This window comes from Seriola dumerili, unplaced genomic scaffold (genome assembly GCF_002260705.1).
Source record: "Seriola dumerili isolate Sdu_G_001 unplaced genomic scaffold, Sdu_1.0 BDQW01000052.1, whole genome shotgun sequence".
NCBI classification, from domain to species: Eukaryota; Metazoa; Chordata; class Actinopteri; order Carangiformes; family Carangidae; genus Seriola; species Seriola dumerili.
Window position 1 is genome coordinate 8,032,750 of NW_019174307.1, and position 15,108 is coordinate 8,047,857.

Sequence of the window (15,108 nt, forward strand, 5' to 3'; positions counted from 1 at the left end):
TTTGATTGAGGAAACCCTCAGAGAAGTCGTCCAATATCCCCGGTAGATGGCGAGCCACCCAGTGAACCACTAGGAACGCAGATCCACGATTCTGCCAGGGCATCTGGATTTACCCTTTGTCGTGGTAGGATTGTGCTAGTCACCTGGACGGGCACCACATTGAACATACACTGACTTAGAGTGCACTCTGACTTTGACAAACCACACCTTCGTCTGATTTGGATTTGACTTTGCGCACATTATTGACTTGGTCATCTCACACTGACCTGGAACTGAAAAAAAGTGTGAAAAAGTCACACTTAAGGACAATTTAGTTTACTTTAAAGGACCCAGTTTGTTATTTTTCATACCTGTGTAATTTGTGGTATTTTGCATTGTGAAGCACACTAAAGGTGCAGTTAATCAAACTCAGCTGTTGTGTGTGTATATGTTTATTACACTCTACACTTAACTAATCCCAAATCTCGATCATTGCGCACCCAAGAGTGGGTTACAATATGTCTGACAATGTTTGTGCCCTGCATCTGGCAGGTTACCAAAATGATATCACAGGTCGGTGTTTTCAGTGCACCTATCTTTATTTCTTAGAAGTGACCTGTGTGTCTGACATAGTGGAAACAACAGTGAGCTTTCTTGGAAGAAGCTGCCAAGAAGTGTTAGATGGATGGATTTCTTCCTTCTTCTTCCTTCAACAAATAAGGTTGAATGTGTTTTCTAGAGCTAGAGAAACATACAACTTGATCTAATGTTGCAGACTCCTCATCAGTTCAGATTAAATTTAAGATTTCAGTCTGAGTGAGGAGTGAGAATCACAAGAGGGAACATCCAACTGCAGGGACAGAGTCAGACTGACGGAAGAAGAAGACGGACGGGACAGAAATAACTAGCTAACTGGAGCAGCCAACAGTGGACAGAGCATTACACACTGATCTGGTTGTGAAGGATGGAAGCCAAGATGTGTTAACTTTTAAATGAAGATTAACTTTGCTCTGAAAGAAGAATGAAAAGAATGGTAAGTGGGCCTTTACCGTGTTGTGCTGATGGTGTAGTAGCTCCCTCTAAATACTACACTATGATCAATGGTGACATGAATGTGTAATAAACTAAAGTTAATGTTACTGTCAGTGTCAGCACTCAGTTAAATATATAGTCTTTATGGTGTACCGAGGCCTGTAATGTACAGTTTTGTTGACAGACCTGTCAGAGAGTAGTGGCAGATGTTTCTGAAATGACGTCCCAAATATTACAAATACCTCAAAGTATTAACTGTCTCCTCCCCTATCAGCTGTTTGTCTTTAAGACACAAGAGGGGAGAGGAGAGGCGACAGCACTCTCTCACTTGAAAAAGATAGACATGCAGTTATTTGATGTTGCTATCACAAATATTGATCAGTAGTTCTTCTGTTTATGCCACTGAAGTTATCAACTGTTATTCTGCCTTATCTGGCATTTGTCTTTTAAAGAAAGAAAAGAGGAGTCCAGAGGATCTGAGATGAGATGAGGCGAAGGAGACGAGGTTCACAGTGCATGAACCTTCTTGCATAAAAAGAAAAATAAACATTTATTCCAAGTTGATATTTTAAATTCTTTTATATTTAAATCATTCTTCTGGTTGCTGAAGTCAACTATTGTTTCCCCTTGTTTGTTGGTCCTCTATAGAGAGGAGGGAACAAGTCCAGGCAAAGCTGAAACCGCAAAGAGACAGCATGCACTGTGAACCCTGTATTTATTCATATACATGTATCTATTCTATTTTATTATAAAATAAAAACTATAAAAAATATTTCTGCTCTACCTGATTGCTAGATTTATTAACTGTTATTCCCTGTGTCTGTCTTTTACAGAGGGATGAGACTGCCATCTCATTAACAAAGACAAGTATACATTAATTGTTTCTATTTTTATCAGAAGGTCTAATGTTTATATCATTGCTAAAATCGTTAACTGTTATTCCCCCTAATCTGTCATCTGTCTTTTAAGATGAGGAGAGGAAACAACGCAAGTAAGAAAAGAGACTAAAGGAGCGGAAATAATATGCACTGCGAACCCTCTTATTGACAAAGATAAGTATATCCTGATTGTTTGTAATGATCAGAATTCATACAGTGATCAAATGTTCTTCTGGTCGCTGAAGTTGTTGATTAATTCTGTCTCCGCCCGTTTGTCATTTGACTTCTTCTGAGGGAAGAGAGGGTGACCATGCACAGTGAATTGACGTTTAAAAAGAGCGTCCATTTTTTTCTGTGATATTATCAAAGTTTCAACATTCATCAGTTGTTCTTGTGTTTACCACATTGCTGAAGTTATTAACTGTTATTCCCTCTTAATCTGTTCTTTCTTTTAGAGATTGAGAGGAGTGGAGACATGACAAGGCGAGACGTGAAGAGACAGCATTCACTCTCAAGCTTATTATTCAAATGAGTAAATATACATTTATTTTATGTAAAATCAGAAATTTCTAGCATCAGTAGTTTTCTTTCTATGTGATTCTCTGCTGAGGTTATATCTGCTAATAAGCTATTCTGACCTGCAAAAAACCTGCAGATTCAAACAACCCGGTGTATGAGAGTTTTATCTGGTGGAGTTTTTATTATAAACACTAGCATGGCGGGTGACAGGCAGGACACAGTCTTCAAGACACATATCCATGAAATCTTTGAAGGTGCTACCCATTGCTGTCTTGTTGTCCGTGACAACAACGTTTAAACCATCTGAAGACGACCATGTGTGCTCTGTGTTTAGTGTAAAGCAGGTAAAGGTGCATGTTTCAGTTTAGTTTATCTCGTCAAATCAACAACATCTTTACAAGCCATGGCAGCATTGGCTGGTAATGTTTTCACCTTGTGCGTCTGTGTGTGCTTGTCATCAGCAAAATGTGGTCACAGAGACACCTACTGTGGCAGGTGTCTGAAATCAAGGACATTACAATGTAAATGGACTATAAGATGTGCTAGAATAGAAAGCTTGGCAAGCAGAGCAACAGTAATTCTGGGTGTGAGGCTTAGAAAATGATCAATCAGATAGAAAACAAAACTCCTCTGATAAATTGGGTCAACCATAGCTCAGCTCAGCTCATAGAAAAAGTCCTTTTTGAACAAGACACTGAACTCCATTTACACCTGATGTATGACAGGAAAAAAATGTAGGTTGCTTTGGTCACAAGTGCCTGCCAAATGGATTTAATAATATAAGACTATTTAAAGGTATCAGGGGTGGGATACTTGAGTACTAAGTGGACAAAATCTGATGTTTAATGAGAGGAAAAATGTGTTCGAGTTAATCCTAGTGGCCTAGTAAATGTGTGTTTCTGCGTATGTGTGTGCGCAAGATTCACTGATGGATCTGAGAATATCTCAAAAGTTCAGAATGTGCTCGAGGCTCGCTGTCTCATGCTGAGCGTCATCGGACTGACAGTTTCTCACTCGCACAGTGCAAAGGACAGAGAACAAGAGTGGCACAATGATATGTTTATTGAGAGGCTTTGGATAATAGAAAAGGTGGTGGCTGCTGCTGGAATGTCACAACCATCGACAAAAAACATGGACATGAACTCCCTAATCTAGACACATACGCACGCACACACGCACACACACACACATCCACACTCCTCATCTCCATTCCCTTCACTCCAAAGAGAAGAAAAAACTTACAGCAATGCACAGGACAAGACAGTATCACAGTTTCTACAAGCTCATTTCTACATGGAAAATTCACAGTTACACATATATGAGGGAGATTTTCTTCATAGGCACAGCAAAAGCAATAAAATGTGTATTCCTACAACAACAAAATAATGACAAAAATAAAACATTTTGCACGTTTCATGAATCCTCAGGGGCCCAGATGGACTGAATGTTTACACTGGATTTGAGGTGGGAATGTCCTCTATTTGCAGCCCGCAGGGACTCAAGTGAAAAGTCTCACTCAAACCAAATGAGAAAATGATATACAGGTATATGCATTAGCCTAAATGTGAGGACAGAAAAATGTCTGCATGTGTTGGAGCTGGTCCTGCCACCAGAGTAAAGACTCAGTTCATCTGGTTACCCCCTGTATACATCTTTATTATCTCTTCCTATACATATACACATTTAGGATTTGCAGAACTTGGGACCAGAACATTTAATATAAATGTAATCCCAGGTCAGTCAGAATAATGGCTATTAGAGCATTTTCAGTCTACATACAGCTCCACTGGTCCACGTCCAGCGGTGACAACACTTTAAAATGATCATATACGAGTAAATCACATACAGACGATATCACAGACAGTTACTTGAGCTGTTTTTGCTCTTTTTCTATACTTGCAACTCAAGTTCAGAAAGTTCACTGTGTTGTCCTGTCTGTGTAGAACGCTTCAGGAGTATGCTAAATATATAACAAGGTAATCATTGATAATTTAGCAGCCCCCTCTGCACACTGACACAACAAGAACACCAAGACAGACCTCCACACTCCGCCTCACCTCGTCTTTGGAAAATCTTGTGCTCAGACGTTCTCCCTCTCAGGTTTTGATACATCTACTGTAGCCGCTGGACTGTGAAAAACACGCTAGCTCTTAGACAGGATGTAGCTCATACTGTAGCCTTGTCCTTTTTTAAATGAGCGCTGCTGAGTGGTAAGCTGGTGTTTTCATTTGTGTGAAGGGAGAACATTTGTTTCACCGGGACTAGGTTTAGTTGTCTGTTCTGTTGTTTCGTCAGTACAGTAGCCTCGAGGAACCACACAGTCAAACAAGGAAGCACTGAGGCAATTAACACTTTGTTTCCAACACTGAGTAGAAGAAAAAAATACTTGAAAACTGAGGAGTATTGCTGGCATTTAGAGTCATTTTCCACACAACTGCTACACTATAAAAAAAAAAAAAACAAACTCAGGAAATGTTTGCTTTAAAGTTGAATTTCAAACATCTCATTTTATTCAGCTGGATTTCCTTTTCAAATACAGTGAGGTTCTGGATTGCGATATTTTGTCAAAATAATCCAATGACATTAAAGGCTGAACTGAATTTATTTAACCGAATTAAAGTCCTCAACACACTGAGCCTTGATTGGTCGACTAGAATCAGCTCCTCTCTATCAAATTATTTTGTTTTCCACTTGAAAAACACGGGCCTGATTGGAAACATTTCAGTCACTCTATAATGGAAACCAATCACAGCCAACCCAAGCTGTAATGTGTTTTCCTAGAGTTATTCTGCCTTTATGTCGTCATATCAGAGTTGATATCATGATTACCAAGTTCCGACTTATAGATTGCTAGATAATACTTAAGTGCCTGAAAACCAAACAAACATACATGCCTCACCTCAGCCAAGGTCTTTCAGTCAAGACCAATTCAGGTCTTCTGAGGACCAGACTTTTGTGGGCTGCATCCTTCAGAGGATCCAGCTCCTGAACTGGCATATATATATATATATATATATATATATATTTTTTTTTTTTAATACAGCTAAATAAATTCATCTATTCAAAACAGTGCACTTTAATGTCTTCATTGTCTAACCCATGTCTACATGAAAACAAAGAAATTTAGAATTCCTGATATATGAGTAACCTGAAGCTGGTTTCTTTTCCATTTATACACTTTCACAGTCTTGGACTCTTTTCCTAGTCTGAATGTCTGGCTCTGCGCTACTGGCTGAATTAGGTACAGTACCACAGTGATACTATTGCTTCACATACGGCAGATAATAACGAATACTGGATGCTCAGTGGCAGTATTCAAAGCAACAATATACACATACAGCTATGGGAGAGCATGTGGGGAAGGACTTTTAGCCAAAACTTGTCAATTTGAGATAAAACTTTTAATCTTCACAGCTAAAATGGTTAATCACAGTGGCGATGGCGTTATGGCTGTGTGTATGTGTGCGTGTATGAGAGTATGAGAGTATTTTCCTGAATGAGAGACAGACGTATTTGTTTGCTGTATGCTTGTTTAGATAAGCCTGTGCCTGGATGTACTGCTTCCAATGTTTGAGAGTGAGTGTGTGTCAGCTTAGCAGATGGAGTTTGATTCTCACCACTGGGAAATCTCAATCCCACAATGCACTGGGAGCGGCGCCAAATGAGGAAGCAGCACCAGCAGCAGCAATGAGGAACCAATCACAGATTGAATGTTGAAAAAAAAAAAGTGCTTTCCCTCTCTCTCCTGTCCGTTGCTGTTCCTTCTGGACTGGCCATTGTTGTGCTATCCATTAACATGAATTGGGTCTATAGCAAGAGTTAATTCTTAACTCATGCGTAATAAAGCGCGCACACACACACACACACACACACGTATCACAGGCACAGTAAAACCGATTAACACAGATCACAAAGGAAAACCGGGACAGATTGAAGAGGAGGTTGGTTCCCCATCCTTCCCTTTTTGTTTCTGAGCAGACAAAAGCAAACAGAAACGTCTGGAAATCCTGGCTTCAGAAAATGTCAACAGCGAGAAAATTCCCCAGAATGAAAACAAATGTCCCATCACCCTCCAGTCTATAGAGGGGAATCGCTCTACATTTGGCCCTACTTTTACATGGGATCTCTTCTTTTTTTCACTGTCTTCCCAAATCCCTCCATCAGTCCAAAGGAGTGTCTTTTGTTGGATTTTAGAGCGGTAGAGAGAGATGGAGGATGGAGGAGTTGATAACGTTTTCCCAGCATCTTCATGAGAACAGCAGAAGTCACCTTTTTTTTTTTTTTTTTTTTTGAAACACAGCTTATCATACAACTACAACCAGCAGTTAACATGAGGATTCAGTACAGTAGTAACCAGCAAAAGCACAAGAACGTACCAAAAGAACAAGGAGCTCCCAGTAAAACGGCCGGGATGGCAAGACGAGCTGGGAAATCACTGTGATGTGTCAAAGCAAAGTCATGACATCACATTCCCCCGCCACAGCAAGGCGGGTTCAGATTTGGAGATTCTGATCATTGTCATGGTGCATGAATGTGCGTGTGTGTGCGTGTGTGTGCGTGTGTGTGCGTGTGTGTGTGTGTGTGTGTGAGAGCGTGTGCTAGGGTTTGACTGACGTGATTTTACAGCCAGTATGCTGTGCCAAAATTCAGCCTATTTTCATACCTCGAATTTTATATTTGTATGGAAAAGCCTCTGAAAGAGCATTTAGTTTACTGTGGACAGTGAAACTCTTAATTGAAAGCCAGACTAGTGACATTAAGGCAGAGTGGAGGAGGTGCCATAGCAGGTTGTTGAATACAACACTGAAATGATTTCTCTGGCTAGACATCTGAGGTTAGCTATGATCGTAGAATTGACAACTGATGTCGGCATTTGCCCAGCATATATGACAGTAGAATCATGTATCAGTGTAACCCTAGAGTGTGTTTGTACGCATACGTATGTTTGCTTGCTCACAGTGAAAAACAAAAAAAATGTCTTCCATGACCAGTAGCCCTTTTTTGGCGGGTCTGGAACCAAAAGGAGGTCTTTTCTTGCCAAATAACCAATCACAGTCCAGCGGTGGATTGTGACACTGTCAACATAAAGCGCTACAAACACCTCGATGTGAGGTATGGACAGAGAAAAAATACTGAGAAAAAAGGAAGGAGGAGAAGGAAGGTGGCTGGCTGGCCCGAGTTCAGGGTCTGTATCTGATGTTTTCTTCAGGGTGGAGTCCTGTTGGTTGTCCTTTAGTCCGATGCTACTACAGGCCTAGTAACTGGAGGCTGGTCTCCCATAGGCTCAGCTGAAGCTGGGGGTCAAAGGTCGGCGGTGTTGTCATCTCCCTGCAACCATTGGCCCAGTAGCCTCCTCCAAACTCCCCCTCCAGGGCCGGTGATAGGGCGGCATACAGCACTGTGGCAGCCCCCTCTGCAGGAGTCTGTGGACAGTGCATGTGAACACACACACACACACATCTAAATTTTAAAAAAAATCATTGCATACCAAAAATATATAAACATCAAAAGGATTTGGAGTGACTGCAGGATGACAAGTTCAACAACAAGTTATCACTGCAAAAAACAAAGACTGTGTGTGTGTGTGTGTGTGTGTGTGAGTGTGAGTGTGAGAGAATGCCAGAGGAGGACTGATGTCATTGTACGTTAGTGTCAGTGAAAAGAAGGCTCAGGGTATGCGTCTGTGTGTGTGTGTCTGCATGCATAAGTGTGCATGTGCCTGAGTGTTAGTGTTGATGCTTTTTAACAATGATCTCAGTGTCAGCTGTGAGACCAGGAGCAGGTTTCAGAGCAGAGAGGGGATCACATCCTGCGAGCATCAACAGTACACTGGCATACTTGTGTGTGAAATAGTGCGTGTGTGTATGTGTTTGTCACTGTGTGCCGTAGTACTCGACTGTATTTCCCAACATGAATTTTAATTGTTCTGAATGAATTATTTTGCTTGCAGAGCTGCATTTTTGACAATACTAGCAAACACAGCTTGTGCTTTAATATTCATTTTGTTGTCTGTAGTTTAGAGGTCTGTTCATAAATGGAGGGGTTATACTGTAGCTCGGAAAGATGCTTCCTAGAACACTTTCTGTGAAGAGAAAAAACTAAAATATATATTAAAAAATGTTTCCATGACAACAGGCCACTCATTGTGGCTTGCTTCTTGCTCTGTTGTATCTGATTTCACTGCTCTGCTCGCCAAGGACACTGCATTTTTTTAAACAATATTCGCTAATAATAATGACGACTTCCTACGAATATTGATTGTGTCATGTTTCCCAAAGGTGATGCAGGTTTCATTGATGTTTTAAAGAGCGTCAGAATACTAAGTGCCTTGCATTTACCTTATTTGCTGTCTAAAACTGTCAGTCTGTTCAGGGAAAAATTATGCATGTGAACACATGACATTCATAAAATGAAAGATTTTCATCAACACAACATAAGACCTCACTTGCGCCTCACTTTTTTTTATCATATTTCTTCTTTTTCTAATCCTTATTTTTCATACTAGTCTTTTTAGCACAACCCGAGGGGTACATTTCATTTCACTGAAAACATTACTTGGACACCAAAAGTTTAAACTACTGTCTGAGGGTTGAGAGTTTTTTAGTTTAGTTTAGAGTATTTTGGTTTATTTTTATTAATGATTGGATTGTTTTGTTTCTTTTCTACCTCCCTGAACATTGCTTGGTCTGTTCTCTCTCTCTCTCTCTCTTTCATTTTATCTTTATCCATCTTCTTCTTTCACTGAGAGAATCGGTTTGTGTGTGTTTGTGCGTGTGTGTGTTAATGATTACATGCATGAGCTTGTGATTTATGTGTTTGCGTATGTGGGGCAGAATCATCCCACAGGTTGTGCTCTGAGGCAAATGCCTGTGACAATTGCAGTTTTAGGCTCAAACACGCTCACACGTCTCCTTCCATTAAATGCCAGGGACATTAACAACAGCCTGCGGCCACCACTTTAAGCTATGCAAGAAATGTTTTAAAATCTAACACACAGCGAAGAGCCTGCTTTGATTTTTAGTAGCACTTCCATTTTCAGCAATGTGGATAGACTGTGTGTATTTGTGTGCGTATGAATGAGTGTCTGTGTTTCATCTTGTTTAATAAAATTCTGAACATTATCTGCAGTCGAGTTTGATGTTTCAGGTCACTGTGGTACCTTGAGCAAAACTGAACAGTGACAGCAGCAGTTTCTTTCCAGGAAAGCAAATGATGTAGGCTTCAAAGTTACTGACAGTTTTTTTTTTAATATTAGAGTAAATCAAACTTGATTTATGTCATCCTGATGTGTGAATAAAGCAGATGAAAGTCAGGACAGTTTTTTACCCTCAAAAGTAGGTGAGCAACGGTGCTGTGTGCCAGACGGAGGGGCATCCAGAGGTGGCGGTACAGAGCTGTATCCACCATGCCAGGATCCACAGCACATGAACTCACTGGGGAACCTCCATGCTGCAGCTCCTGGTGGAGATGGGAGCTAAATAACAGCTGGGCCAGCTTACTGTGACAATAAGCAGCATGGGCTGAATAACACTGGCTGAAGAGAGAGGAAGCAAGAAACAAGGTCAGACCTTTAAATAAAAACAATGAAATGTGCTTCTGTTCAAATACAACAATGATAACAGGCAGGTAAACTGCTGTCTCAGTTTTCTTCAGTTCATTCCAATCAATTGTTTCCACAAAATATAGTATATCTATGTTCTCACGGAAGAAAAAAGTGTTCTTGTTCAGCAGGATAGGTTCGTCTTACACTGAAACTAAACAAGACCTCTGCATCCTAAGGTTCAATGGGGACGACTGTGGCTCATTTACCATTCAATAGTCAAGTTCGCACAGTGACTCACAGGTGCAAAGTGAAACACCATCAAAAACCTGGTCTGAAGTCAAGGCAAAGTATTTCACTGTTATTTTAAGGGCACATTACCAAGAGAGTAATATGCACCTACATAGGCGGGTGCACAACACCTATACACTGTGTGCTTAAAGTGCACTTTAGATGCTTGGATAAGTCAGGTGGCACATTACACATGGCCATGTGTCATGTATGTGTCATGGATGTTTCTTGGACAGAAATGAGGCTCTGCAGAGCATTCTTCTTCTCTTACTACCTGGTAAATGTGTCACAGTGTTTGTCATTCAGTACCTAGACTAAATTTCTCGCACCACAGTTTAATAATGAACTGAAAAATTCTTTACAGTTCTCATAATATAACATAAAAGATTTCTGATATGTGTTTTGTGCCTGGCTTTTCAGTGGTGCTGCAGCCTGCGCCACCTATCAGCAATGTAAGTAAGAGCAGCAGCAGTTTAGGCCTGTGGACAGAGACATGCCAATGTACGCCATCTTCTGGAAAGTTAAGTATCTGCACTTCTGACATCTGTCTAACAGTGAGAGATACAATGCATTTCTTTTTGTATATCTGCTCTTTGTGTGTGCATTTTGTTGATTATTGCTTAAATTGTTGTCGCACAGACTTGTAATATTATAATAGTATACTGATATCCTGTGTGTAAAGTTTGTCCCAATGATACACACGTCTGCAAAATGAGACTGTCTGAGTATTAAATTCACTTCAGGATAATGATGTTCAATTTTATTAGGTATTTTATTTTAGGTAACAGTTGGTGCGAGTGTAAAATATAATGAGTCTTGTTTGTTCTGTCCTCTTCCAAAAATCCTAGAGGGCATCACTACAGCCATGCCAGCGTATTGGATTGAAGGGATTTTGTATTGGATTGGGATATTAAAGGCTAGTTAAGATTTTGTAACATGTCCTGTGAGTCTAGGCACACTGCACCATAGCCCACCACTATGGCAATGAAACAACACAATGAAGATGTTTAGACTGCTAATACTTCTGGACAGCAGCGCTGCGGGCTGGCATGATACTGGGCCAACTGGAGCCAACAGTTGCCAGCAGAAACTGAGACTCTTGTGTTGGCGAGGCCAGCATAGAGAGAGCGTGCAGGTGAGTGTGACAGGTTTGTACTTCAAATGTTCTTCCAAATAAAACAACACAGCAGGCCTGAATAAGTGTTTCCTTAACATAGCTTGTTATGTAAATGGGCAGATATGTAATACAACGTTAGATATGGTTGTGACTGCTAAATGATGCTAGACATTACTAATGGCTAACAACCAGCAAGCATTAGAGTTAAGTGCAAGAATCAGTTTTTCTTGTTTTGAATGTTTGCACATCTAACAAGCAGGTCATTTTTGATTTTTGTATTTATGTACTGATTTTTATCATTTATTATTTGCAGTAAACCATTCACTCAATATCTAAATGTAATGTTTGCATGTCAGTGTGTGTGTGTGTGTTTATGTGTGTGTATGGTTGAACCTACCAGCTATTTAAATCATTTAGTCTGATCTTGCCAATGCAGTGGGCAGAGGAGGAGACATTGACCACACGAGAGAAGTGACCACATTTCCCAGAATCCTTCAGTGCATCCAGGAGTAGCCAGGTCAACAGGAAGTGGCCTAAGTAGTTCACCCCAAAGTGCTGCTCAAATCCATCTTCAGTACGGCCCTCAGGAACCAGCATGACGCCCGCTTGACACACAAACGCACACAGAAGCAATTCACACTAAAATACATTTCAGCTTTTGAAGTGTGCATGTTTTTCAAACACGGTGCATATTAACTTTAACAAAATGCAAACAGCAATAAATCAGCAAATTCCTAAGGGTCCCTATGTGTCTGCAGTGTTCAGCAGAGAGTTCATGGTGTGTGTTCTTTATGGCACATTCTTACACGAACTTTAACTGGCATGTTGCTTTCATACAGAGGACGGATGAAAGATTATTTTATTAATTACTATTCTTTTTCTCCAGCTGGCTTTAGGAAGACTTTGTCCTTGTATTGTTTTCCTGTGGGCTGTGTTTACTGATGGTATTGGCAATGACAGTGGCTGGCTCATCAGTAAGGAGACAGATCACATCTGCAGCCTGAACAATACATACTGTCAATGAGAGTGCATGAAAACTAGTATGCAGCCAAGCATAGAAGCTGAAATAGAAAAAAATAATGGATAAATGGTTGAAACATGCAGCCTCTGCCAGTCCAAGTGGTAGTCATACAAATACAAACTTGATTAAAACACATTATTTGGAACCGGACAGGTGGTGTCAGTGTAGGAGTAAAAGATTGGGAACAACTGCCCAAATTAATGAGTTACACTGCTATGTAGAGGATTTCTTTCTTTTTCACTGAATACTTTATAGACTGCTTTATACAGTACACAGCCCACATATGGCTAGAACATGATATTTCCATCACTCACCATTATTTACCAGGATGTTTAGCGGCAGGTCCCGCTTCTTGAAGCTTTGGACAAACTGACGGACAGACTGCAAAGAGGCTAGGTCCAGTGTATTGAACTCCACTGGAATGGACACACACACACACACACACATACATCATAGCCATTGTAAACGGATTATTTCTGCTAGCCATTTTAGTGGTAAAACATCAAAGAGTGTATTAATCACCTCTTACAGCAGGCTTGGTGGCTTCTTGCTGGCAGCGTTACGCTTCTGTTGCTCCAGTACATTATATCACACCTAATACTTCTTCCTGAACTCCATCAAAGCTTAACACACCGCTATATCAGGTCTAATGTATGATAAGACATAGGTAGAAAAGCTATGCCCAAGAGCTGGTAACATCAGAGCGTGAAAGTGACTCTTCAGTGTAAGTGTGTGTGTGTATGTGTGCATGCACTTCTAGAGAAATTACTTTGGGGATGGTGAAAACTGACGATACTTAGAAAGTTGGACGGACACAGATTTCTTGTGAGGACATCTGCTTAGCACACTATAAAGAATGATAATATTAAACCAGCACTACTCTTGTAAAACTTTTCAAGGCAAAAGACAATGCACTGAGAAATCCTCTTACTACATTTTTATAGAGTCGGTCTCTCATGACAGTCATGTAACTGCTCCAACCTGTGAAAGTGTGTGTAATAGTGAGTGGATAAGCACTATGTTGTTCTTGTACTCTGGCACCATGATTGTGACAGTTTGATTCTGTTTGGATGTGAGATCCTTCATATCCAGTTTGACATCGAGTCCAAACTACTTTCTATAGCCAAAATCTATTTCAGAGAGAATACTCTCAGAAAACTTGAGACTGGTTTAGAAACATTTAGAGTGAAGAATGGACAGGAGCCTTTAATTTGCTAGTTCTCTTTTATACACCATTATTGTTCAGTCAAGAAAATCATAGCAAACTTATTTTAGTAAATCAAATCATATCTTAGCAGCTGTAACTAGCCAGTACTGGATTATGAGGCGCTTAGCAAATTGTCAACTCAGAATGCACACACAGCATTACATTCCTTAATCACACACCTCAACCCAGGTCATTACTCCTCTTGACAGTTTCAATCTTGATGTCTTTTGCCCCACATTAGACACATGCCCCCCCCCCCCAACATCCCAGGCTCATCAGCAAATGGTGGGTGCTTAGATTGCAGGTGACCTCTTCTGGTGGGATATAATGTTACAAATGTATTAGATTGATAGCAGAATTTTGATATTGAAATTCACAATGTCTCTTTTGTAGATATTTTCCAGCTGGGTCTGAAGCTTTGTATTTGGACCTAGTTTTTATTCTTTCCCTGTTTTTTTTTTTTTTTTTTTTTTTTTTTTCTTTTTTTTTTTTTTTTTTTTTTTTTTTTCTCCATCGTCTTCTCCTTTATTGACTGTTGCAATAAATAAAAGCAAGAATGCTCATTTCTCTTTTCATTACAGGCTCTCTGTTGGTAGAATGACCTTCCCAATTCACACAGTACTGCAGAGTCACTTCTAATCTTCAGCAGTAAATTGAAATCTCATCTCTTCCAGAAATGTTTTAATTTGTACCTCCACCCACCATCCTCCACTGCATGCGCATTGCAGGGTTTGATTTCATTTACTAACACTTGGAGATGGGAAAGTTAAAAAAACATTGTGGGTTCCTGTTGGGCTTTGAATGACTTTTTTAGTATTTGACAAATCTTTAAACAGCTACTGCCAAAGTACTACAACACAAGTGCACTGGCATTTACAGAAAGAAGACCATGTCTTTCAAACATCAAGAAAATAATATCTTGTTCCTCCCAATGACTCAAGTGAGCCTGTAGAGGGTCAAATATAATGGACAAGGACAGGAAGAAGACTGAGAGGGAGCAGGGGGAAGAAGAGTTGATGGAACTGATAGAGAAAAAGGCAGCCGTGACAGATGAGAGTACAGCCGTCCCTGATGAAGGTCTGATAGCAGCCTTATCTCCAAGCCATGCCACTCACCTCCTGCTGAGTATTTGTGTGTGTGTGTGTGCACAAGTGAGTGTGAGAGGAGGAAAGATTAGAGGAGAAAGGAACAGAAAGATAGCAGAGAGTAGGTGTGCGCATTTCAATGACCATAAGCACAAGTTTGTCTCAATGTATGTGCGTGTGTGCGCATCTGGATAGTACCAGTGAGCAAAATGTGCAGGTGTGCACATGTGCATTACCCTGAAAACAGGTGCACTTGTGTGTGCGCGCGTGCATGCGTGCGTGTGTGTGTGTCGGGCCCTGTCAGATAGGCCAGTCATATCTAGAAGGCCCACTGGGAGTGAAATGCCATCGATCGGGTGTGGGCCTGCTGCCACCAGCCCAGTATTAAGACCCCAGGATCTTCTACAGAGCTCGGCTTCCTAAATTCAATAGGCAAACA

At 40.5% G+C, this 15,108-nt stretch overlaps 1 protein-coding gene across 2 annotated transcripts in view; it reads right to left on the reverse strand.

Annotated features, from left to right (window-relative positions):
- Positions 1-3,485: 3,485 nt before the first annotated feature.
- Positions 3,486-15,108, reverse strand: part of LOC111218122 (dehydrogenase/reductase SDR family member on chromosome X-like) — a 30,733-nt gene continuing 19,110 nt past the window's right edge. For both annotated transcript variants that reach the window (XM_022740246.1, XM_022740245.1), the window contains exons 4-7: positions 12,692-12,793; positions 11,754-11,961; positions 9,735-9,942; positions 3,486-7,831 (exon numbers count right to left, since the gene is read on the reverse strand). In XM_022740246.1, the coding sequence (XP_022595967.1) occupies positions 7,655-7,831; positions 9,735-9,942; positions 11,754-11,961; positions 12,692-12,793 (695 nt within the window). In that variant the 3' untranslated portion in view covers positions 3,486-7,654. The remainder of the gene's footprint in view (positions 7,832-9,734; positions 9,943-11,753; positions 11,962-12,691; positions 12,794-15,108) is intronic.